The sequence below is a fragment of the Oncorhynchus tshawytscha genome, linkage group LG14, assembly GCF_018296145.1.
Source record: "Oncorhynchus tshawytscha isolate Ot180627B linkage group LG14, Otsh_v2.0, whole genome shotgun sequence".
Lineage (NCBI taxonomy): Eukaryota > Metazoa > Chordata > Actinopteri > Salmoniformes > Salmonidae > Oncorhynchus > Oncorhynchus tshawytscha.
In genome coordinates, this window is record NC_056442.1 from 2115925 (window position 1) to 2140983 (window position 25059).

Genomic DNA, 25059 nt, shown 5'->3' on the forward strand with positions numbered 1-25059 from the left:
CCAGTGTGATGTGTACAGGTATTGTAGGGGAATATATCATTGGCCAGTGTGATGTGTACAGGTATTGTAGGGGAATATATCATTGGCCAGTGTGATGTGTACAGGTATTGTAGGGGAATATATCATTGGCCAGTGTGATGTGTACAGGTATTGTAGGGGAATATATCATTGGCCAGTGTGATGTGTACAGGTATTATATGGCAATAAAGTTGAAGTCAGAAATTTACATACACTTAGGTTGGCGTCATTAAAACTCGTTTTTCAACCACTCCACAAATTTCTTGTTAACAAACTATAGTTTTGGCATGTCGGTTAGGACATCTACTGTGTGCATGACAAGTCATTTTTCCAACAATTGTTTACAGATGATTTCAATTATAAATTACTGTATCACATTTCCAGTGGGTACAGTAACTAAGTACAGTCACTAAGTTGACTGTACCTTTAAACAGCTTGGAAAATTCCAGAAAATTATGTCATGGCTTTAGAAGCTTCTGATAGGCTGATTGACATCATTTGAGTCAATTGGAGTTGTACCTGTGGATGTATTTCAAGGCCTACCTTCAAACTCAGTGCCTCTTTGCTTGACATCATGGGAAAATCAAAAGAAATCAGCCAAGAACTCAGAAAAAAAGTTGTAGACCTCCACAAGTCTGGTTCATCCTTGGGAGCAATTCCCAAAGGCCTGAATGTACCACGCTCATCTGTACAAACAATAGTGCGAAAGTATAAACACCATGGGACCACGCAGCCGTCATTACCGCTCAGGAAGGAGACACCTTCTGTTTCCTAGAGATGAATGTACTTTGGTGCAAAAAGTGCAAATCAATCCCAGAACAACAGCAAAGGACCTTGTGCTGGATAAAACAGGTACAAAAGTATCAATATCCGCAGTAAAATGAGTCCTATACTGACATAACCTGAAAGGCCGCTCAGCAAGGAAGAAGCCACTGCTCCAAAACCGCCATAAAAAAGCCAGACTACGGTTTGCAACTGCACATGGGGACAAAGATCGTACTTTTGGAGAAATGGCCTCTGGTCTGATGAAACAAAAATAGAACTGTTTGACCATAATGACCATTGTTATATTTGGAGGAAAAAGCAGGAGGCTTGCAAGCCGAAGAACACCATCCCAACAGTGAAGCATGGGGGGTGGCAGCATCATGTTGTGGGGGTGCTTTGCTGCAGGAGAGACTGGTGCATTTTACAAAATAAACAGCATCCGGCATCATGAGGAAGGAAAATGATGTGGATATATTGAAGCAACATCTCAAGCGTCAGTCAGGAAGTTAAAGCTTGGTCGCAAATGGGTCTTCCAAATGGACAATGACCCCAATCATACTTCCAAAGTTATGGCAAAATGGCTTAAGGACAACAAAGTCAGGGTATTGGAGTGGCCATCACAAAGCCCTGACCTCAATCCTATAGAAAACCTGTAGGCAGAACTGAAAAAGCATGTGCGAGCAAGGAGACCAACAAACCTGACTCAGTTACACCAGCTCTGTGAGGAGGAATGGGCCAAAATTCACCCAACTTATTGTGAAAGGCTACCCGAAACGTTTGACCCAAGTTAAACCATTTAAAGGCAATGCTACCAAATACTAATTGAGTGTATGTAAACTTCTTGACCCACTGGGAATGTGATGAAAGAAATAAAAGCTGAAATAAATCATTCTCTCTACTATTATTCTGGCATTTCACATTCTTAAAATAAAGTGGTGATCCTAACTGACCTGAGACAGGGACTTTGTACTAGGATTAAATGTCAGGAATTGTTTAAAACTGAATTAAATGTTTTTGGCTAAGGTGTATGTAAACTTCCGACTTCAGCTGTATATCATTGGCCAGTGTGATGTCTATGGGTATTGTAGGGGAAAATATCATTGGCCAGTGTGACGTGTACAGGTATTGTAGGGGAATATATCATTGGCCAGTATGATGTGTACAGGTATTGTAGGGGAATATATCATTGTCCAGTGTGATATCTACAGGTATTGTCAGGTGGGTCATCTCTGTTCTGAGCCTGGAGGTAACCTCATACTTCCTGGGTATTACTGCTCCTCTCATATCGCCATGGCGATACACTATTAATATATAGCTGGGAGGAAGCAAGTCTAAGACCTGATCCACTAAGGTAATTTAAGTTCGACATAACAGATATTCATGACAGTGAGTGTAGTTATTAAAAACAATTAGGCATTTATTGTAAATTCCTGGGTTATTTATATTAATTGGTAACTAATGTACATGTTGCCAGATTGTACATGTTCATCAATGAATTGTCATTTTAATATGTCTTTAGGAAAATACCAGGTATAGCGGTCTGTAAATTGAAGCATAACCCATAGCATTTACAGAGACTGTAGAAGGCCGTTGCGCCTTTGTCTCTTCCCTGTGACTGTTGTCCTCAATTGCTCTTTATGAGCCAGACCTCAGTCCACTAAAGCACCCATCAATCAACCATAGAGTCAATCAGTGGTATTACTGTCCCACCCACAGCATCACTCATACTGTGGGGAGAAGGAAAGAAGGAAAGAGGAGAATAGATGGAGAAAGAGAGAGAGAGAGAGAGAGGGAGAGCGAGAGAGAGAAGGAGGGAGAGAAAGAGTTCTGCTAGAGGGGGAATAGGTGGAGAGAAAAGACGGAGAGAAGGGGAGAGTTATAGAGAGAGCCGTAAAGAGAAAGGAGAGAGAGAGAGCGAGAGAGAGAGAGAGAGAGAGACAGAGACAGAGACAGAGTGAGAGAAATAGAGAGAGAGACGGTGAGAGAAATAGAGAGAGAGAGAGAGAGAGACAGAGTGAGAGAGAGAGAGAGAGAGAGAGAGAGAGAGACAGAGAGAGAGAGAGAGAGAGAGAGAGAGAGAGAGAGAGAGAGAGAGGGATGTCAGCAGCAGTGGTACGTCATTTTTGCAGTAGGACTCTGAGGCGATTGATAGACCAGAACTGTCCCATTGTGACATCATCACCAGAGACATCGCCTGTCATTGGTCCTACATAGATCTCAAAAGCGTTTAACCTGGAGCCAAAAGGGTTCTACCTGTAACCAAAAAGGGTTCTTCAACGGGTTCTCCTATGGGGACAGCCGAAGAACCCTTTTAGGTCCTAGAGTGTTCTCACCCTTTCCCTCCTTCTCTTTCCCACCCACCTGTCCCCTGCCTTCCTCCCTCCCTCCAGTGGGGGTGTGTATGTATAATTCATCCGTGTTAATGGGGGTCAGGAGGAGGGGCGTTGGGTTTCACCCTCCTGACATTCGACACCCCTCCGTGTGATGTTACATACCCTTTAATTACAGCTGCAACTGGAGCCCAGAGCTCAGGTAGCCACTGACCTCGAGAGGAGAGGAGGAGGGGAGAAGAAGGGAGGAGGAGGGGAGGAGGGGGAGGAGAGGAGGGGGAGGAGGAGAGAGGAGGAGGGGAGGAGGGGGAGGCGAGGAGGGGGGGGAGAGGGGAGGAGGGGGAGGAGAGAGGAGGAGGGGAGGGGAGGAGGGGGAGGAGAGGAGGGGGGGAGGAGGAGGAGAGAGGAGGAGGGGAGGAGGGGGAGGCGAGGAGGGGGGGGAGAGGAGGGGGGGAGGAGGAGGAGAGAGGAGGAGGGGAGGAGGGGGAGGCGAGGAGGAGGGGGAGAGGGGAGGGAGGGGGAGGAGAGAGGAGGAGGGGAGGGGAGGAGGGGGAGGAGAGGAGGGGGGGGAGAAGAGAGGAGGAGAGGGGGAGGGGAGGGGAGGAGGGGTGAAGTAGGTGGGAGCTTGTCAAAGTCAACTCTTTTTGAGGAGATTTGAAGCCTGTGTGTGATATCCTTTCATGTTTCATAATGGAACCAGATATAGTGAAACATTTTGCTGTGCAGTCTAACTTTCAGCGGAACACATACAAATAAATTAATGTTTGCTTTCCCCAATTTAAGGTCATACAGTTTTCCTCCTTTCAGTATCGATGAGATGGTGAGAGAACAGGAACAGACAACTAAAGATACAGAGAGAGAGAGAAGTGGTTCAGCGTGAGAGGATGAACTGAGACAATCTCTTTTCTCTCTCTCCATCTCCTTTTTCCTTTCTTTTCTCTTTTTTTCGAGGGTGGGTGATTAAATATTTAGAGTTGTGCGTCGGGGGGCGGTGGGGAGAGTGCGAGAATGATTGATGTGCTAGCGGGAATGCAGCAGTTAGCACTAAAAAGCAGGCGACTGTGTTACCCAACCCATCGATGGACCCACCATTAGTGGCTGCTAATAGACAGTGATCACAGGATTGTCCCTTTCCATATCCTTCAGGACACGACACATCGCCAAGCTAACTACATGTCAGGGGAGCCCTCTCTCTATCTATCTATCTATCTATCTATCTATCTATCTATCTATCTATCTATCTATCTATCTATCTATCTATCTATCTATCTATCTATCTATCTATCTATCTATCTATCTATCTATCTATCTATCTATCTATCTATCTATCTATCTATCTATCTATCTATCTATCTATCTATCTATCTATCTATCTATCTATCTATCTATCTATCTATCTATCTATCTATCTATCTATCTATCTATCTATCTATCTATCTATCTATCTATCTATCTATCTATCTATCTATCTATCTATCTATCTATCTATCTATCTATCTATCTATCTATCTATCTATCTATCTATCTATCTATCTATCTATCTATCTATCTATCTATCTATCTATCTATCTATCTATCCTCTACCTCTCCTCTCTTCATCTCCCCTTCAATCTTTCCTCTCCTCTCTTATCTCCTCTCTTCTCAATCTGTCCACTCATCTCTCCATCTTTCCTCTCTATCTCCCCTTCTAACTTCCCTCTCCTCTCTCTATATCTCCTCTCTTCTTGATCTGTCCTCTCATCTCTCCTCTCTGCTTCTCAACTTTTCTCTCTCCACTCATCTCTATCTCTTCTCCTATCCTCCAATCTTTTACATTTTCTCTCTCTACTTCTTTTCACATACTCACATTTTCCTCCTATTGTTTCCTGATAGTTTCCTCCATTACCATGGAGTCTGGTGTCTGGAAGCCAGTTCCCCAAATCGTGTACCTATATCAGTGGCTGTCTGAAGGCAAAGGGGGCAGGCAGGCAGGCTGGTGTTCCTGGTCGGTTGGCTCCATCCTACACCGTGTCAAAGAAGGCCGGTGGCCTGCGGCTGTGATTCAAACCACACTGGACACACAGACACACACACGGTGGTTAGAGGTTTCCAAACCCCTCTGAACCACACTGGCCTCTGGTGAGCCACAGCGTCCGCGGGGTGTAGAGTGACAACTGAACTGCCCTCAGAGCACGCACACACACACACACACACACACACACACACACACACACACACACACACACACACACACACACACACACACACACACACACACACACACACACACACACACACACACACTGTCTCGGTCGAGAGACTCCGTTCAGACACAGAGACAGAGAGCAGTGAATAGCTGGATGCTCTCAAGCTCAGATAATGATACACACATCACTCTCAGACTAAATCGTCCCAAACTGCTTTCCATTCCATCACTTTCCATCAGTCTAAAAGCTTTTATCCCTGCAGTATAAACAGCTGATTCTATCACACACACAAAATCAAGCAGTCACACATACATGATCATAGAGTAATGTCCATTCAATCACAGCACATAGCCAACACACACACAGCACACGTGTGTACACACACACGCACGCACACACACAAACATTCAGGTCTTGCCCTTATTGTGTTTCTCAGTCTCTGGTTTCATCCTGACACATGGTAATAGATTCCGCTGTAGGGCTGCGGCGCTGCTAAGTGGGGGAGAACGCTCACGTTTCACTGAAAACAAATCACTATTTTCTTTTTCTCTCCTCTCCTTCTCAGCCCTGACCTTCCCTACCTCCCCCTCCTCATCTGTCCATCCTGTCTCTTCCCTTACACTCCTTTATAACCCCCTAGTTCCCCTCTCACCTCGTTCCCTCGGGTCCTCTCCTCTTCCTCTCAGTCATTCACTTCATCCCCTCATTTTCCCTGAGTTTCACTATTTCTCTATTTTCCTGTTGGAATCATTCCTCTCATATCACTTTAGAACATGTTAGATTCACCACTAATGCAGAAAGAGAGGCTGTACACAGATCTCTGTACCACCTAAAAGTGAAGCTTGACAAAGAAATTGAGCGAAAGCAATGGTGGAAATGTTGTCAGCTATGCTCACCTTGAAACCAAACGTCCCTATTTGGGGACTTAAAACAGAGTATGAATCTGTATCTTTCTTTTTTATAAGCCTGCTGAGCTGAAGCCCTAGGCATTATCTTTAGAAGCTAAGACAACCCTACACCCAGTTGCTCTCCAGGGCTGGAGATGGAGCCCCCTACAGTGGAAGCACCTGCTGTTGTCCTGTGGAGGAGCAACACTGCCTCTCAGTGGCCACAGCGTGTAACCGCAGAGAGAGATATCCACTACAAAGTCCCTTGTTATGTTTTACCTTACAGCAGGATATTCATATCAGGGGCGCAGCTTTAGTTTTAGAAGTGTGAGGGGGGGGGGCATAATATATATGTACATATATGTATATATATATTGTATCCAGTCGGATAAACACTCCAAACAGTCTACCCTACCGCTCAGAAGCGCCCGCATGGTCCTAAAGCACACCATTGCCTCGTTTGTATCGCATTCCAATTAAAAACCTGGGGGGGACAAAAATTACATTTCTGAATGTAGGGGGGACATGTCACCCCATCCCCAGTGAAAGTTGCGCCCCTGATTCATATGGTAATTGGAATATAATTAAATGGTAAGTGCATAATGGTTAAAAGAACAATTTGCCACTGAATATCATCAGCATTTAAAGAATCGTTTGGTCTTCTGGTGAAATAGGCGTCAGAGAGAGAGAGAGGTGGGGAAATGTTGAGCTAACGCATTATTCATGGTAGATTGGTCATTAGTAATTAGAATTGCCTCTGACGACCAACCAGAGACAGATTAGATTTGACATTTGATTCCTTTAGCAGAGGCTCTGACCCAGACTGATAAATACAGAGGCTGAGCCAGAGAGGGACAGAAAGTGACGAACACAGACAGACATAGGGAGAAAGAGAGAGAAAGAAAGACACACAGACAGACATGGAGACGGACAGAGATAGAAAGAGAGAAAGAGAGACACACAGACAAAGAGAGACAGACAGTCTGGATTTTTAGGACCATCAGGAATGATGAATGGATAGGAAAGGAACACACCGTCCCTCACTCACCACACACACACACACACACACACACACACTCACGCACGCACACACACACACACGCACGCACACACGCACGCACACACACACACACACACACACACACACACACACACACACACACACACACACACACACACACACACACACACACACACACACACACACACACACACACACACACACACACACACACACCCTGTCTCGGTCGAGAGACTCCGTTCAGACAGAGAGACAGAGAGTAGTGAATAGCTGGATGCTCTCAGTTTGAATGTTCTCCTCCCAGCAACAAGTCCAAACCACAAATCACACACACACACACACACACACACACAAACAAATGCACGCACGCATACATGCACACATGTGCACACACACACACACACACACACACACACACACACACACACACACACACACACACACACACACACACACACACACACATACACACACACACAGTGTGTATTTGGAAAGTATTCAGACCCCTTGACTTTTTCCACATTTTGTTACATTACAGCCTTATTCTAAAATGGATTAAATAAATGTTCTTCATCAATCGACACACAATATCACAATCAAATCAAATCCAATTGTATTTGTCACATGCGCAGAATACAACAGGTGTAGACCTTACAGTGAAATGCTTACTTACAAGCCCTTAACCAACAATGCAGTTTTAAGAACATACCTTTAAAAAAGTAAGAGATAAGAATAACAAATCATTAAAGAGCAGCAGTAAATAACAATAGTGGGGTTATATACAGGGGTACCGGCACAGAGTCAATGTACGGTGTGTCGAGGTAATTGAGGTAATATGTACACATGTAGAGTTATTAAAGTGACTATGCATAGATAATAACAGAGAGTAGCAGCAGCGTAGAAGGGGGGGAGGGGTCAATGCAAATAGTCTGGGTGGCCATTTGAAACAAGATTCTCTGGTCTGATGAAACAAGGATTGAACTGTTTGGCCTGAATGCCAAGTGTCACGTCTGGAGGAAACCTGACACTATCCCTACGGTGAAGCATGGTGGTGGCAGCATCATGCTGTGGGGATGTGTTTCAGAGGCAGGGACTGGGAGACTAGTCAGGATCGAGGGAGAGATGAATGGAGCAAATACAGAGTAGATCCTTGGTGAAAACCTGCTCCAAAGTGCTCAGGACCACAGACTGGGGCGAAGGTTCACATTCCAACAGGACAACGACCCTAAGCACACAGCCAAGACAACGCATGGGTGGCTTCGGGACAAGTCTCTGAATGTCCTTGAGTGGCCCGGCCAGAGCCCAGACTTGAACCAGATCTAACATCTCTGGAGAGACATGAGAATAGCTGTGCAGTGATGCTCCCCATTCAACCTGACAGAGATTGAGAGGATCTGCAGAGAAGAACGGGAGAAACTCCCCAAATACAGGTGTGCCAAGCTTTCAGTGTCATACCCAAGAAGACTGGAGGCTGTAATCACTGCGTGAGTAAAGGGTCTGAATACTGCTAAAATGTAAATAAACAACTGGTTTTGCTTTCTCATTATGGGGTATTGTGTGTAGATTGAGGGAAATAAAACAATTTCATCAATTTTAGAAGAAGGCTGTAACATAACAAAATGTGGAAAAAGTCAAGGGGTCTGAATACTTTCCGAAAGCGCGGTAAACTCCTCAGCCCTGTCACCAGTGTCATCTCCACAACATTCTCCCTTTCTCCTCTCCCAACTCCTCAGCCCTGTTACCAGTGTCATCTCGACAACATTCTCCCTTTCTCCTCTCCCCTCTTTCAACTCCTCCTCTCCCAACTCCTCAGCCCTGTCACCAGTGTCATCTCCACAACATTCAGTATTCTATTGCCCATGTCTTACAACTGCTCCTCTCCTCTCTCCCTTTCTCCTCTCTCCCTTTCTCCTCTCCCCTCTTTCAACTCCTCCTCTCCCAACTCCTCCTCTCCTCACCCGTCATTCCAAAACGTCTTTCTGACATCACAGCGAAAGGACAATCAGTGCGTCCAGTACACCGTCATCTTCCTGTGTGATTAAGCTTAGTGACAGGCAGGGAAAAAAACTATTTTATAGACTGAACATGACTCTCTTTGACTGCATCTCCCTTTGACGTGTGTCACACAACACTGTCTGTCTGCATCTGATGATTGTGTGGGTGTGTTTGGTGATGCTGTGTGTGAGTGACTGTTGGTATATGTGTTTATTTGTGTGTGGGGGTCAGTCTGTTGGCCGGAATCAAGCTAACCTCTGCCTTTTGCAAACAAATAGTGTGTAGTATTTTTGAGTGAGTGTGTGACGTTATCAATTCATGTCTATTCTGTGTCTGCGACATTTTCATTGTGTGTGTGTGTGTGTGTGTGTGCGTGGTCTGGGCCAACTTTGTGTTGGAGACAGGCTTTTGGCCCTCCTGCGTCAGAGGGTCTTTCTCTGTGGGCCCCTGAGCAAACACATTAAGAAGAATCTTATCACTGCTTATACAGCGACGCGCTGACACACACACACACACACACACAATGGCGAGCCTGACGCCAAACACGCCAAATGTCATCACGCCGCTAAGAAGGAGCGGGTGGGATCACAAGAAATTAGCAGCCCCCTCATTGGGCAACGGCGAGGTGTTGGTTTGGCCCGTCTTCAAGGAACCGTTGGGTTTATAAAGAGAGGATGGGACAGGTCTACGTTAGAATCGACAAGAGCTAAATTTGCACACGCACCTCTGCACACACACACTCTCGACAAGCCTTCTTCACAGAGGCGCATCGGTGCTGAACGACAAGTGTGTGTACGACAAACAAGTTAGTGACTTCAGAGACAGAAATTAAGAAACAGACTTTGGACAAGAAGACTAACAGACACCCAAACAATTGGCTGAACTCTGACCCCCAGGAGACATACAGGGTCTCTCAACGTGCAGCTAAAGAAGACGACAGAGCTAACTCAGCTCTTTGAGACTAAAACGAGACCTTGTTGGTACCCGAAGACCTGAGCTATAGAACCAGACCGGTACTTGTGGTTGAAGCCCAGAAGCTGTGGTCAGAATTGGTTCAGAAACGGTTAGAATTTCCGGTAAGAAGGTGCAGTCATGCAGAATGTATCTGTGGTCCTGTTGGTGGGAGTCCTGACGGTGCTGGTGACTCTGTGGGCTGGAGTGGACACAGCCCCCACCCTGCTGACTGACAGAGGTAAGGAGAGAGGGATGGATGGATGGGATGGAGACTTAAGGGATTGCGGGAGGATAGAAGAAGGGTGAGAGTCAAGGTATAAAGGGAACATGGAGGGAAAATATGATGGACAGAAAGAATGGAAGGGAATGGAGAGAGTAGGAAGGAAGGCTGAGATTGAATGGCTGAAGGGAGAGTGAAGGGATGGGATGGAGAAGGTGAAGGAAGAGAAGGATGGAGAGATCACGGTTAAGGATGAAGATGGATGAATGAAAGTATTCAGGGGGTATAGATGAAGAATGTGTTGCTCACGCTCCTCTCTTCCTAGAATACTTTCCTCGCCCACACAATGCTGAATTATCCTTTGTACACACACACACACAAACAAATGCAAGCAAGCATACACACACACACACACACACACACACACACACACACTCAAAGCAGCTCGTGTCCACTCTCCACTTCGACACAAGCTGACATTGGTACTGGGTGATTCCATGGCGTTGCTATGGGACCGCTGTGACGTTCAGAGGGTCTTTTGGTGGCCACACAACAATACGGCTCAGTTGACACAGTGACCCTCTGAAGACCGTGGACAGACAGAAAGCTGAGAAAGGCTGGGAACTTTGTCTACATCACACAACAGACTGTCTAGAGCTGAAACTTGGTCTGTCTCTGAGCTGCTGGGGTTTGGTGGAATCAATCAATCACATTTTATTTGTAGGACACTTTCTACAAATAGCAACCCTGGCCTGAACCACCATGGAGCACACAGAGGAGAAAGGTCAATGTGTCATCATCCAGAATCATTATGGGAGGCATTATAGAATGAGGATGGCTTTCTGCCAGGCGTTGAATATGACTCTGAGACCACAGAATGTTCATGTGTGTCTGTAATGTTGTCTTTCAGGAGACATAAAGCTAACAGGTCCAGCTACAGGCGACTCAAATGTGCAAGAGAGAACGGAACCCTCAACGGTCAACGCTTCTAGACCACTGAAGACCACACTGATGACCACCATCCCTGTTGGTCGAGAAAAGACATCCACACCCACCAGCAGTCTGGATAGACGATTGAAGATGGATCCGGTGACGAGCAGTCCAGATAGACGAGCCCAGATCCTGAAGATGCTGTCAGTGCTGGAGGAACTCAGCAGGGCGATCAACAGCACTCTGAGCACACGGATGACCATGATGCCCAGAGGGTCAGCAAACGGCAGAAATTCAGGAAAGAAGAAGAAAGCGGTAAATCAATGCTGTTTGTGTTTATGATATTCCTACCTGCCTTGGGATAGAATAGTTACTGTCACACCAGGATGTGTTTTAGAAAGTAATACATCTAATGGAGTGATAGGGGCAACCGTGCCATTTTTCTAAATTCTACGGCCAGATCAACTCAATATTTTGTTTAATGTTACTTTAAATGTGATTTGGCCATATATGTTTTTTTTGCATTGCATTTGTGCCCCTGTCACCTCCATTGATTGCTAGCTAGCGATTGGCTAAAGCTACCTGATGTTTGTAGTGGCTGTTTAAAGAAAACTTCACCATGGAATACAGTTTATCTTCGCCAGTAGACTACTTTCAGTGTGCGGAACCATCTTACATTAAATTGTGAACCTGAACTTCTCCTTTATAAAATGTTAAATACTGGACCTGTGATACATCATTTCAAAGGATCCTCCTGCCTGCTTGAAACTAAAGTGTGACTTCTTCTATTCCTGTACTGAAGGTAGCTGAGGCGGATAGAGTGAAAACCACCACAGTGCCTCCTGTGGATGTTGGAGGTAGCGTCACTGCATCCCGGCCCAGCACTGACGGCATAGACAGTCTGAGTGGCCGAAACATCAAGAAGTCCCTCCCACAGCAACCCAAGAAGCCCAGCAACAAGAGAGGTGACTGCAAGGGGTCAAAAGTCAATTAGGAAGTCCTTGTCACTGGTTTCCTGTTTTGTCATGTTTGCTAATATTTGAAGATAATGCTCAACTTCCTAATCTCATTCTCTTTCTCTCCAACAGTGTGTTTCTGGAAGTACTGCTCCCAAAACTGAACCTCCACAGACCCTGACAAACACCCCTGTAAACCTCCATGGTACCCTCCAAACCAACATTCCCCCCATCCTACCCCCGCCCTGCACCCGGGCACTAGGCAACCAATGCGGCGAGGCATCAGAGGCCCGGCGCCACCACTGACCTTTTCATTGGCTCATGAATAACAGTACTGACCAATCAGGTTGCCCCATCATCGACGTGTGTACTTGTGCCTATGTGCACGAAAGTCCGTTTATAGAAGAGAAAACGCTGTGTGTGATCTCTAATAAAGATGACCCGAGCATGACAAAACTATAGGACAATAAAGACACGTTTATTTTTCTACAGATCCCTCTCTCTCTCTCTCTCTCTCTCGCTCTCTCAGTTGTTCATTATGGAATGACCAATATGTCCAAAATGACTGAAACTGTGTGCAGTTGGCTGCTAAAGATGAGGTTGAGGGCAGATGTATTGCTGTTTTTTGAGGGGCTCACAAGATCATCTGAAAGGGTTCGAGGCATCATCACAAAGCTGAGAGACTATTGTCTTAAAGGTTATGTACACATTGGTTGTATAATGTAATGTTACTGGACTGCTTACATTGGTGGTAGAGATTTACATAAGAGATTTACACACTTCTTGCAAAACTCTAGAATTCCTGGAGAGGATGTCCCCATGGTAACCCATGGTGGCACTGTAAACTACGTTTGTTGATATTAGGGCTTTTACGTTTCGGTTCCACAGAAGAGTCAGTTGTACCGTTGCCTTGGTGACTGTGGGTGACTGGGTTGAGGTTTAAAGGGAAAGGTCACCCCATATTCAGAAGTCTGTCAGAAGTTGTCATACATCAAAAGATACACAACGCAAGGTAACACAAATATCAAAGACAAATCACTGTTCTGAAATCAGTTTAATAAAGTCTCCTCTGGTGAGGATTATAAGGCGAGTACACAGGGTTGTGTCAGTATTTGTTTGGTGCATAGAGAGATACAGTACACACTTCCGCCACAATCAAAATGGCTTCCGATTCCACCTGCATGTTCAGGAAGGCCCAAACAGGTGAGCTTCTCAACAGAAAGCCCCACCCACAATCCTGTTATGGTCAATAGAATTCGATATAAATGGTATTAAAGCAGATTTGCTTTTACAAAACGTACAAATAGAAAAGTCAGACCTTGACATCAAAAGGCTTTTTACTATTGATTATTATTCACCCATAGATAGCCAAAATAAGACGGGGGAGAAACTAAAGAAAAGTTAAATTATAAAGTATGTGTATGTTAATTTTTATATATAGGTTAATACTGTGGTCAAGGCCAAAGTGTTGCATATTCATATAAGTATGGCGTGTCTACCGGTGCTCTGCTATTCCTCTAAGACACAGAGGTTATAACACTCTAATGAATGCTTATGGCTGCTTTAGGACAGTTTTACAATGTCGCAGTATTAGTAGATAGTACTATACGCTGTTAGAGTTCGTACTCTGGGTTTCTAACAGTGTCTGTGTCTTCAATGACACCATACAGCTGTATTATAATGCACCGCAGAGGGCTTTGGCCAAAAGGACTGGATGTGAAATGGATGCAGACCTCTCTGTCTAGTGGTCTTACAATCACAGCAGCCATGACACTACATATGAGTGCCGTGCAACCCAACCTGTGAGTGCACAAAGACACACACACACACACACACGCACACACACACAATTTGGGATTGGGCCTTCTCAGTCTCTCCCTCCTCTCCCTGTCGCTATTTGATTCGTTTGGCCACATCTATGTAGGCAAATTCGATTTCGCGCTCAACAGGACAGGTGTTAGTAAACTCTTCCCTCTTGTAGGCGTGGTTCAGATAGCGCCACACCCCTGCCATCTCCGCCGGGATCTCAAAGCCACGGTACTTCCTGGCCACCACCTGGGACAGGACCGAGACACAGGTGTTGTCATGTAACAGACCAGGAAGAAGCCTAAACATGGGAATCACTTTGAGAGAAACAAATCACAACTCATATGGATCAGTGATAGAGGTCAGTGTTGATGTGAGAATTTAGAGGATATAAGTCATTAAAGTAGTTCCTTTATAATGTGTAGTCCTAGCGGCAAGGTGGGTATTATTGGTAGTAGTACCTTTATAATGTGTAGTCTGGGCAGCAGGATCTTTATAATGTGTAGTCCTAGCGGCAAGGTGGGTATTATTGATTATTGGTAGTAGTACCTTTATAATGTGTAGTCTGGGCAGCAGGATCTTTATAATGTGTAGTCCTAGCGGCAAGGTGGGAATTATTGGTAGTAGTACCTTTATAATGTGTAGTCTGGGCAGCAGGATCTTTATAATGTGTGGTCTAGGCGGCAAGGTGGGTATTATTGGTAGTAGTACCTTTATAATGTGTAGTCTAGGCAGCAAGGTGGGTATTATTGGTAGTAGTACCTTTATAATGTGTAGTCTGGGCAGCAGTACATTTATAATGTGTAGTCTGGGCAGCAGTACCTTTATAATGTGTAGTCTGGGCAGCAGGGTGGGTATTATTGGTAATAGTACCTTTATAATGTGTAGTCTAGGCAGCAGTACATTTATAATGTGTAGTCTAGGCAGCAGTACCTTAATAATGTGTAGTCTGGGCAGCAGTACCTTTATAATGTGTAGTCTGGGCAGCAGTACATTTATAATGTGTAGTCTGGGCAGCAGTACCTTTATAATGTGTAGTCTGGGCAGCAGGGTGGGTATTATTGGTAATAGTACCTTTATAATGTGTAGTCTAGGCAGCAGTACATTTATAATGTGTAGTCTGGGAAGCAGTACCTTTATAATGTGTAGTCTAGGCAGCAGGACCTTTATAATGTGCAGTTTGGGCAGCAGGACCTTTATAATGTGTAGTCTGGGCAGCAGGACCTTTATAATGTGCAGTTTGGGCAGCAGGACCTTTATAATGTGTAGTCTGGGCAGCAGGACCTTTATAATGTGTAGTCTGGGCAGCAGTACATTTATAATGTGTAGTCTGGGCAGCAATACCTTTATAATGTGTAGTCTGGGCAGTAGTACCTTTATAATGTGTAGTCTGGGCAGTAGTACCTTTATAATGTGTAGTCTGGGCAGCAGTACCTTTATAATGTGTAGTCTGGGCAGTAGTACCTTTATAATGTGTAGTTTGGGCAGCAAGTTGCAGTCTGCCAGTGTGAGGTCAGGTCCATCCAGGAAGCAGCGTGTGGACTCCTGAGGGTCTTCTGTGCTGTTGGCATCGATCTCCTCCGGCAGGGGGGTCCTCAGGTATTCATCCAGCCGCCTCAGAGACTTCAACAGGGCCTTCTCCAGGCCTGCACCCCCACCCCAACCCCCACCACGCCCCACACACACACACAGACACACACACAGACACACACGCGCACACACACACACACACACACACACACACGGTATACTGTGAGTGAACACAGACAGACAGAGATGCACACACACAGACATTGTAATCACAGTCAGAGACACACAGGCTACAGTGTAAACACGCAAACACACAGTACACACACGCAGTACACACAAACACAAGCCTTACCGTCGTTGGTATCTTTGCGGGGGTTCTTGATGTAGGCAGAGAACTTGGAGAACACATCTATACCTGCGGTGTTTGACTCTGGGTGATTAGTCGCCAACTTGGGGTACCTGAGAAAGATATATCAGACATCAGGATTGGTCAGTTGAATCCAGGAAGTGGTCGTTTGATTGACAGGCAATAGACAGGAAGTGGTGGGTGTGTACCGTGGTGGCGTGAGTTTTTCCTCAAGGAACTCTTCTATCTTGTTGACGTCGACCTTCACCTCCCCGTTAAATGTGACGAATGGAGGGTTGGTCCCCGGGGCCAGGTCCTGCAGGTCCGCCGGTTTCCTGGGTAACACATTATTACAAGGTTCTTACAGGGCTCCTGTGTCAGGGAACCTACATAAACTTCATCCAGCATTGATGGCTGAATGTCTTTAGAAAGTATTTCAAATCCAGTTGATCTTGATATAGAACACAATTGATTGATTGATAGACGTATCGGCCGATGGGATGATCCATACCTTTTGAGGTCAACTGTGGTGACGTTGAAGATAACTCCCTTCAGCCACAGGATCATGAAGAGGCGCTGGGAGAACGGACAGTTCCCGATGCTCTCACCATCACTGCCAGCCTAAGTAGGAGACACACAAAAGGTTCAGTCCAACTCATATACACACAGTTCAAATACATACAGTACATACAACAGGCCCCAATCACAAATGCCCTGGTCATTATTCCCTGTCTGGTAAAACACACTACCACAAAACATTGAATCGGCCCTGACGATCTCTTGCCACTTAAGGTCCTCAACAAACCTGAGAGATCATCAACAACACTAGCACCACCAGAAGCACCAGCACCAGCAACAACAACAGCACCACCACCATCAGCACCAACAGCAGCAGCAGCAACAACAGCACCACCAGCAGCAACAACAGCATCACCATCAGCGGCAACAACAACAGCACCACCAGCAGCAACAACAACAGTACCACCACCACCAGCTGCAACAACAACACCACCAGCAGCAACAACAACAGTACCACCACCAGCGGCAACAACAACAGCATCACCACCAGCGGCAACAACAACAGCACCACCAGCAGCAACAACAACAGTCCCACCACCACCAGCAGCAACAACAGTACCACCACCAGCAGCAGCAACAACAGTACCACCACCAGCAGCACCAGCAGCAGCACCAGCAGCAGCAACAACAACAGCACCACCACCACCAGCAACAACAACAGCACCAACACCAGCAACAACAACAGCACCACCACCAGCAACAACAACAGCACCAGCAGCATCAAATTCCTTCATACTTCAAGCTCAACTCTTACCTTGACAAACAGCTCGATAGTTGGGAACCCCAGCTTTTTGGCTGCCATGTCAAACCAGGCCATGGTGACAACACAAGTCAAGGTATCAGTTTATGGACTCATAACCTAGAGGTCCAAAGACACAGCCCGATCCGTAAATCAATCTGCCTCCAATCAGTCAGGTTCTGTCAGAGAAACTCGTGAAAGTTACTGTCTCTGTCTGGGCTGACTGAGACCGGACCGCGTCTGAGGGTTCTGTAGCTGTGGGTGTCCATGATTGGGGTGGTAAGATCGAGGGGAGGTGGGTTTAGATATGCAGAGCAGGACAGTGAGACGTTTTGCACAGCACACTCCCTCTTTGTTAGCCACACACGGCTAGCATAATAGACACACTGTTTGGGTGTTTTCCCTGTCTGGTGGGGTGTCTTTCGTTTATAGATTGTAGTTCTGATGTGTTGAATTCAGCTACAGGTACTGACATAATGAATTAATAATAGCCCATGCCAAACAGAGAACAGCGTGCAAACTTGTTTAGATACGTAATCAGGTCCATGTGCCCCTCTACAATAATTTCTTCCTGATGCAAAAGTTTCAGTTTATGATTCCAGTAAAATTATCTCATTCACTGCCCTTAATAACCTACAATACAGAAACTCTGCCTCTTTTGGTGCACCAGGATACGTTTTTATCAATCCTCAATCAACAGCAACAATAGGCACCAACTGACTGACCCAGAGTCTGTGGGTATGGTGTCAGTGTAGGCTGGCAGAACAGTGTGAGGTCTGTTCTGGGGTCAGTGTGTGGGAGTTGATGGAATCCTCAGGCCTGTTCTGACCCTGATGGGAAAGCGCAATGTGTTTCTCACACAAACACACACGCACACACACACACACACACACACACACACACACACTGAAAACGTACTGCTCGTAGGCAACCAACCATACTGTGCATGCATATCATAGAAGTACCTCATTGGGTAGAAAGTTGTCAACAACATAACATTGTTTGATCATGTATATTTCTACTGAGATCATTACAAACCCAACCAACTCTGACTCATCACACTTCAACTCTGACCCCAAAGCTCATGCAATAGGTGACCATTCAAGTGTGCTGTGTGACTTTGTTACCATAATGACAACAACAGCGGACCAATAAGTCAAATATCTGCATGTGTGTAGGCAGAGTGGGCCCTGTCACCCCCTCTTGTCCCCAGGCACCCCAGTCAGCTCCATACCAGCAGGCCTGATAATCAGCTTATTGTCAGAGAGAAATAGAGAGAGAGAGAGAGAGAGAGAGAGAGAGAGAGAGAGAGAGAGAGAGAGGGGGAGAGGGGAGAGGGAGAGAGAGAGAGGGGCGAGAAGGAGAGAGGGAAAGAGGGAAAGAGAAAGAAAGAGCGAGAGAGAGGGGGGGGTGAGAAGGGAAGAGATAAAAAAGAGAGAGAGAGAGAGAGAGGAGGGAAAAGAGAGAGAGAGAGAGAGGAGGGAGAGAGAAAATGCAAAAATAATTTCCTCCATGTTTTCCTTGAGTCTCTAACTCAGCCACAGTTGGAGCTTGCTCCTACCTCCTGCCTCCCCTGACCTTGGCCATGGAGCATACCTACAGTTGCTCTCACACCAATAGCAAGACAAAGGTGTCTATTGTATTATGTGAGCAGGCGCCCCGGGAGAACAGGCCAGGATATTAGGACATTTTCCCCCAGGCTTAATCCTTCAGCTGGGCACCAGGGCACCTTCATCAAACACTGGAATGTGCCTTTGTTGTGTTGGTCACGTCCTGGGTCCATGGCATGCAGCCCTCCAGACCTACAACGCCATAACAATATGCCCATTTTTAGCAGGAGGTTTTATCTAGGCGACTGACGGTTAGCACACATACAGTATTATGTAGCACATGTGGGAGTCAAATCCACAACCCTGGGGTTGCTATAGAGAGCCCCACTCCAACCAATTGAGCCAAAGGAGGTACCATGTCAGGTAACTTTTTAATACAGGCTTTTTATAGACAACTGACCAGAAATGCATGGCTCAAAGCAATACAGTTGCGGCTAGAATGGAGCGTAATGATGTAGTGGCTCAATGTAGTGCTCTCCACCTAGTCCTCAAAGCACTTTACATTGATATTGGGCCACAGGTGATGCTACGGCAGCCATTTTGCACCAGAACACTCACCAACAACACTACTAGAATACCCCTCACACACAGGCACGCATGGGACCGTCAAGACTGTGTGTGTCTCCGTGTGTGCATCTGTAATCAGCTAAAGAGGGGTAGAATTACAGTAGGATATCACTCTCTTAATGGGATAAGGAGATCACAGTGGGATCACAAACAACCCAGCGACATGACTCCCACATTTTTTTTATTTTTACCTTTATTTTACTAGGCAAGTCAGTTAAGAACAAATTCTTATTTTCAATGACGGCCTAGGAACAGTGGGTTAACTGCCTGTTCAAGGGCAGAACGACAGATTTTGTACCTTGTCAGCTTGGGGATTTGAACTTGCAACCTTTCGGTTACTAGTCCAATGCTCTAACCACTAGGCTACACTGCCGCCACATGCTACACATGCCAACACAATCACACACAACCCCAACAAAACACCTCACATGCAATCATAACACAAGGAATATTACACAACATGCCTTACATGTACCGTAAGTATGCTTGATGTTTCCTTAGCAACAGATTTTCAAAATGGCGGTGTGTTTTTGAATAAGTCCAGCAGGCTAATACTTTACTGGCCAGACACACAGACCCTCTTCTTTCCTTACTACATCACCTCTGACCTGCAGGGCCAAACAGTGTCTTTTTTATTACGACATAAATTAAGTTACCTGCTAACTACTCCCTTACAGTATATTTTCCAGGCCCAGATCTGAAGCGAAGCCAGTCTCATTGTATGTTGCCATGTCGCTACACTCGGTGGTAAAGAAGAACAGGCCACAGAAAGTAGGCTAATGATAACAACAACGTCCTCTCTCTCTCAACGACTCCCGACAGGCGGCCATTTCAAGTTGTCAAATCGCATTACTTTAAACCAGCCAGGGGAGAATCAACCACAACAACAGAACAATGTCTGGGGCTTAGAGCGGACAGTGTCTGAGCTAGCCTTTATGACCAACTGAACATGACTATAGACCAGACACTAATATAATTAGCAACTAAGTAGCTAAGATAAGCTAAAAGGTGGGCTAGGGCTAGTGGCTGGCATGAGTTTTCCTATGATGCTAGCTAGCACGCTACATGTAGCCCCATGTGTAATCTATAGAACAGGATGACAGGAAAGTTCCATTACGAGCTAAGTAGATAATTCTCAAGGATTCTGAAACACTGATTAGATTACCATGTGAGATTTGGAGGCAGATAGAGAGAAAGAAAGAAGGAAGAGAAGGGGTGGGTCTGTATTGTTGTGACATGTGGGCAGATAGATCTTGTAGCCGTTACCTGAATAGAAGCTACACTTGACTTTAAACACATGCTAAACTATAACCTGCTACAAGTGGAGATGCCAATACGTGGAGACAATGGCAGAGAGATCTATACATCTTAGACCACACCCCACAGTGTTCTTCAGTCCTGGTCCTGAGCACCCACAGGATGTGCAGGGTAACACACCTGATTCAGGTAATCAGCTGATCGATACAGCCTGTATCTACAGCCTGCACTACAGGACCAGGGAGCACTGGAGTCTGTTCAGGAAGATGCAACATAACAGAACTTTCAGATATAAATGTACTGTGTACTACACAGGGTGTATTGTAGATAGAACACATGTGATTGCCTGTCGTCTAAAAAAGGGAATTGTGTCAGCTTTATTCATCACATGTCTATCTGCAACGTTCTTAACGTCATAGCTAGCCCATAGTTAACCCTTGGTGCTACTGTACCTTGACATAGAGGGAGATCTCGTACTCCTGGGGGTCCGGACTGTAGCTGTCTTCCTCGTGAGGAGTTGGGCTCTGCAGCCTCACAGACTTCTTTGGCGTCTTCTCCTCCCCCTGCGCCTCCTTCTCTTTCTTCACCTCTATCTTCACCTCTGTCCTCTGGTGCATGAACGTGGGCACTTCGTCCATGACCACCACCTTCTTCTTCTTTTTCTTCACCTGCTCCTCTCTCCTCTTCGGGGAAAGTACCTCCTCTTTGAGCACCGACTTCAGCTCCTTTATCCAGTCCTCCCTCCTCTCGGGGGTCTGCACTTCCTCTGGGGACAACTTCTTAATCCCGTCCTCCTTTCGCTCAGGGGTCTGCGCCTCCTCTGGGGACAACTTCTTAATCCAGTCCTCCCTCCACCCAGGGGTCTGCGCCTCCTCTGGGGCCTCCTTCTTGATCCAGTCGTCGCTCCTTCTGCGGGTCTGCGCCTCCTCTGGAGACAACTTCTTAATCCAGTCCTCACTCCTCTCGGGGGTCTGTGCCTCCTCTGGGGCCTTCTTGATCCAGTCATCACTCCTTCTGCGGGTCTGCACATCCTCTGGGGCCTCCTTCTTGGCCCAGTCCTCCCTCCTCCAGGGGGTCTGTGCCTCCTCTGGGGCCGCATTCTTGTTCCAGTCGTTGCTCCCTCTGCGGGTCTGCGCCTCCTTTGGGGCCGCTTTCTTGTTCCAGTCGTTGCTCCCTCTGCGGGTTTGCGCCTCCTCTGGGGCCGCCTTCTTGTTCCAGTCGTTGCTCCCTCTGCGGGTCTGCGCCTCCTCTGGGGCCGCCTTCTTGTTCCAGTCGTTGCTCCCTCTGCGGGTCTGCGCCTCCTTTGGGGCCGCTTTCTTGTTCCAGTCGTTGCTCCCTCTGCGGGTTTGCGCCTCCTCTGGGGCCGCCTTCTTGTTCCAGTCGTTGCTCCCTCTGCGGGTCTGCGCCTCCTCTGGGGCCACCTTCTTGTTCCAGTCATTGCTCCCTCTGCGGGTCTGCACCTCCTCTGGGGCCTCCTTCTTGATCCAGTCGTTGCTCCCTCTGCGGGTCTGCACCTCCTCTGGGGCCTCCTTCTTGATCCAGTCGTTGCTCCCTCTGCGGGGTGTCACCCTATCTCTTTTTACTGTCGCCTCCTCTTTCATTTTTCCTTGTCTCAGCCTTGTGGGAGTTAGCAGCATCTCGTTCAGCAGTTGTCGTTTCACCTCCTCTGTTCCAGGGAACCCATTCTCTATCCTGGCTTTGCGACTTTTGACCCCTAGCTCCACCTCTTCTTTCTTCTCTTTCCTTCTGTCCTTCACTTTGTATTCCTTCCCAAACTTTACTGGCTCATCCTTAGTGGCAGGCCCTGGCTGTTCTACTCTCTTGCTGCCTCCCTCTAATGCAGATTTAGACTCATCCTCAATGAGATCTTCTGGCTCTTCCGCCATCTCAATCGCTACCTCTGATTGTGAGTCTAGATTATCGTCAATGTTTGTCACTCGCTGTTCCTCCAACTCACCCCCTCCCTCTGCTCCTCCCGTCCCTATCTCTGAGACCTGGACTGGATTATCCATCTCTTCAGCCCCTCCCAACTCTGCAGCTCCGGGCTCATCCAGAATGACCTCTCCTGGCTGTTCTTTCTCCATGTCTCCTCCCTCCTCAAGCTCGAAAGCCTCCTCGACATGCTCTAAATCCTTGTCGTCGTCCTCCTGTGTAGCTTCTGCTGAACCCTTGAGTATCTGTAACTGTGGCTGAGCTACAACTTTGTCTTCTCTCTCTTCCCCCTCTTCTCTGGCAGCATAATCAGGCTCCAAAGCCTTTTCCGTCTGTTCCTCCATACCGCCGCCACCTCTTCTCTCTTCCTCTGCTATGTCTACATTATCCTCCTTCTTTTGCTCCTCCTCTACTTTGCTGCCTTCTGTGTCCATCCCCACCACCGCATTATCTCCAACCTGTTGCGGCTCTTCCCTCTCCCTACCACCTCCCTTCACTGCCCTATCACTGTCACCCTCTTCCACCTGTAGCTGCTGTTCTGTCTGTTGTAAACCTCCCTCCTCTTTAGAGCCGTTCTCACCCTCCTGACTCTCATTGGGCTGTATCAGTGGCTGTGCCTTGCTCTTGCTCCCTCCCTCTACCTCAACAGGTGGAGTGACAACATCCTGTGGCTGTTGAGCTGTGGTTGCCTGACTCTTGACGACTCCAAGCTCTATGAACTCCTTGGTAACGAACAACGGGGGCTGGTGCTCTGTCGCTTGATGCCCCTCCTCTTTTTTCTCTAAAACTGCTTTAGTTGTCTCTCCCTGTTCCTCTGTAACATGGCTTTTAACCTCCTCCTCTTTTTTCTCTGTACTCTTCTCACTTCCCTGCTGGTTCTCATCCCTCTCTTCTTGTGAAACCTGTCGATTTTTTGCCAATTTATTGTTACTTTCCTCACTCTCTCCTTCATTGTCATTGGCTGGCTGATGTTTAGGCTCCTCTTCCTGTCCTTCCTCCTGCCGTGTCTCTCTGACCTCATCACTAGTGGACACCGTTTGACAGTCATCGGTCACTTGACTCCCGCTTTCATCACTCACTCTCGCCATGACATCATCATTAGTCACCTGGCTGATGGGCATCTCTGCATCCTGACTGCCACTCTGCTCTCCCTTCGTTAACTCATCTGTAGTGGATGTGGTTTCTGGCTTTCGACTCTCTGTACACAGCTCTTCTTTACTCTCCACCTCATCATTAGTTGACGGGACTGGCGGTTTTGTTGTCGTCAAACCAACATTGTCCTCTGTCTTCTCTGTCTCATCAACAGGCAAAATGATTTGTGCCTTTTCTGCCTCTGGAGATGTCTCCAAGGCTTTCCTCTCTACCTCATCATTAATGGACTCAGTTTCAGGTACACTAGGGGGTGGTGGGGGGAGAGGATCTTCTCTCTCCTCTATTTCTCTATCTTTGTCCGCCCCTGCTGACTCCTCCTCTCTCTCAGCGAACTTCTCTTCTTCAACAGCCTCTACAGATTCCTCCTGCTCTTTCTCCTCCTCTTCAATTACAACAACTGTCACGGTCAGCTCCCCCTCCCCTTTATCCCCCTCTCTCTTTTCCTGTAAACCAACCTCCTCTTCAATCCCCCTCTCCCCCCCCTCTCCCTCCTTTCCTCCGCTCCCGTTAGCTTGCATCGTCACTTCGAAATGATCAGCTGCACCTGCCATCCCAATGTACTCCATGTCCTCGCCCACCTCCTCCCCCAGTTCTAACACGTCCTCTGCTAGTTCTACATCCTCCTCCTCTTCATCTCGTTGTCTCTGTCTGTCCGGCTTGGTACAGGTTCCTATAGGGCTGTGTATGATGGCTCCATTAGAGAGGTCCGGGCTGAGGCCATTAGCTTCAGACTGAGCCATGGTTACTGGAAGACCAACACACACTGGGAAGGAGTGTGTTCAAGGTTCCAACGAGTATGTGTCCAGGAGTTCAAGCCAAGTTTGAGAAAGTTGGATACGTGTGTGTTTGTAGGTTCCACGGACGCACGCACAGCTTCTAGTTGTCGCTGCCTGAGGCTCCAATCTGTAAATAGTGCCCGTGTACAGTTGGTCAAAGTACAATCTCTTTCTCTCTCTCTCTCTCTCTCTCTCTCTCTCTCTCTCCCTCTCCCTCCTTCTCCAAAGGATTAGGCTGAGTTTCAGAAGTTGATCCCCACATGACCAGCCTGCCTCATTTAAATCCGCCCAGAGCCTATATCCCCCAGCCCAGCTCCAGAGCCTATATCCTCCCAGCCAAGCCCAGCTCCAGAGCCTATACCCCCAGCCTAGCTCCAGAGCCTATGTCCCCCAGCCCAGCTCCAGAGCCTATATCCTCCCAGCCCAGCCCAGCTCCAGAGCCTATATCCCCCCAGCCCAACACATCCAACAAAAACCACTGTCTGGCAGTCAGAGGTAGACCT

The 25059-nt window shown here is 47.0% G+C and overlaps 1 protein-coding gene across 2 annotated transcripts; it reads right to left on the bottom strand.

Moving 5' to 3' along the window:
* Positions 1-13301: 13301 nt before the first annotated feature.
* On the bottom strand, positions 13302-24193 carry LOC112266349 (chloride intracellular channel protein 4). Of its 2 annotated transcripts, none has more exons than XM_024443738.2 (6): positions 21149-24193; positions 16456-16565; positions 16154-16279; positions 15951-16057; positions 15533-15714; positions 13302-14317 (listed from the first exon to the last, which is right to left on the bottom strand). In XM_024443738.2, exons 1-6 carry the CDS (start codon positions 23747-23749, stop codon positions 14156-14158), a joined length of 3288 nt encoding a protein of 1095 aa, XP_024299506.2. In that variant the 5' UTR covers positions 23750-24193; the 3' UTR covers positions 13302-14155. The 2 variants fall into 2 exon arrangements, with proteins under 2 accessions (XP_024299506.2, XP_024299507.2); XM_024443739.2 differs by lacking the exon at positions 21149-24193 and adding an exon at positions 17278-17535.
* Between the last annotated feature and the right edge of the window lie 866 nt (positions 24194-25059).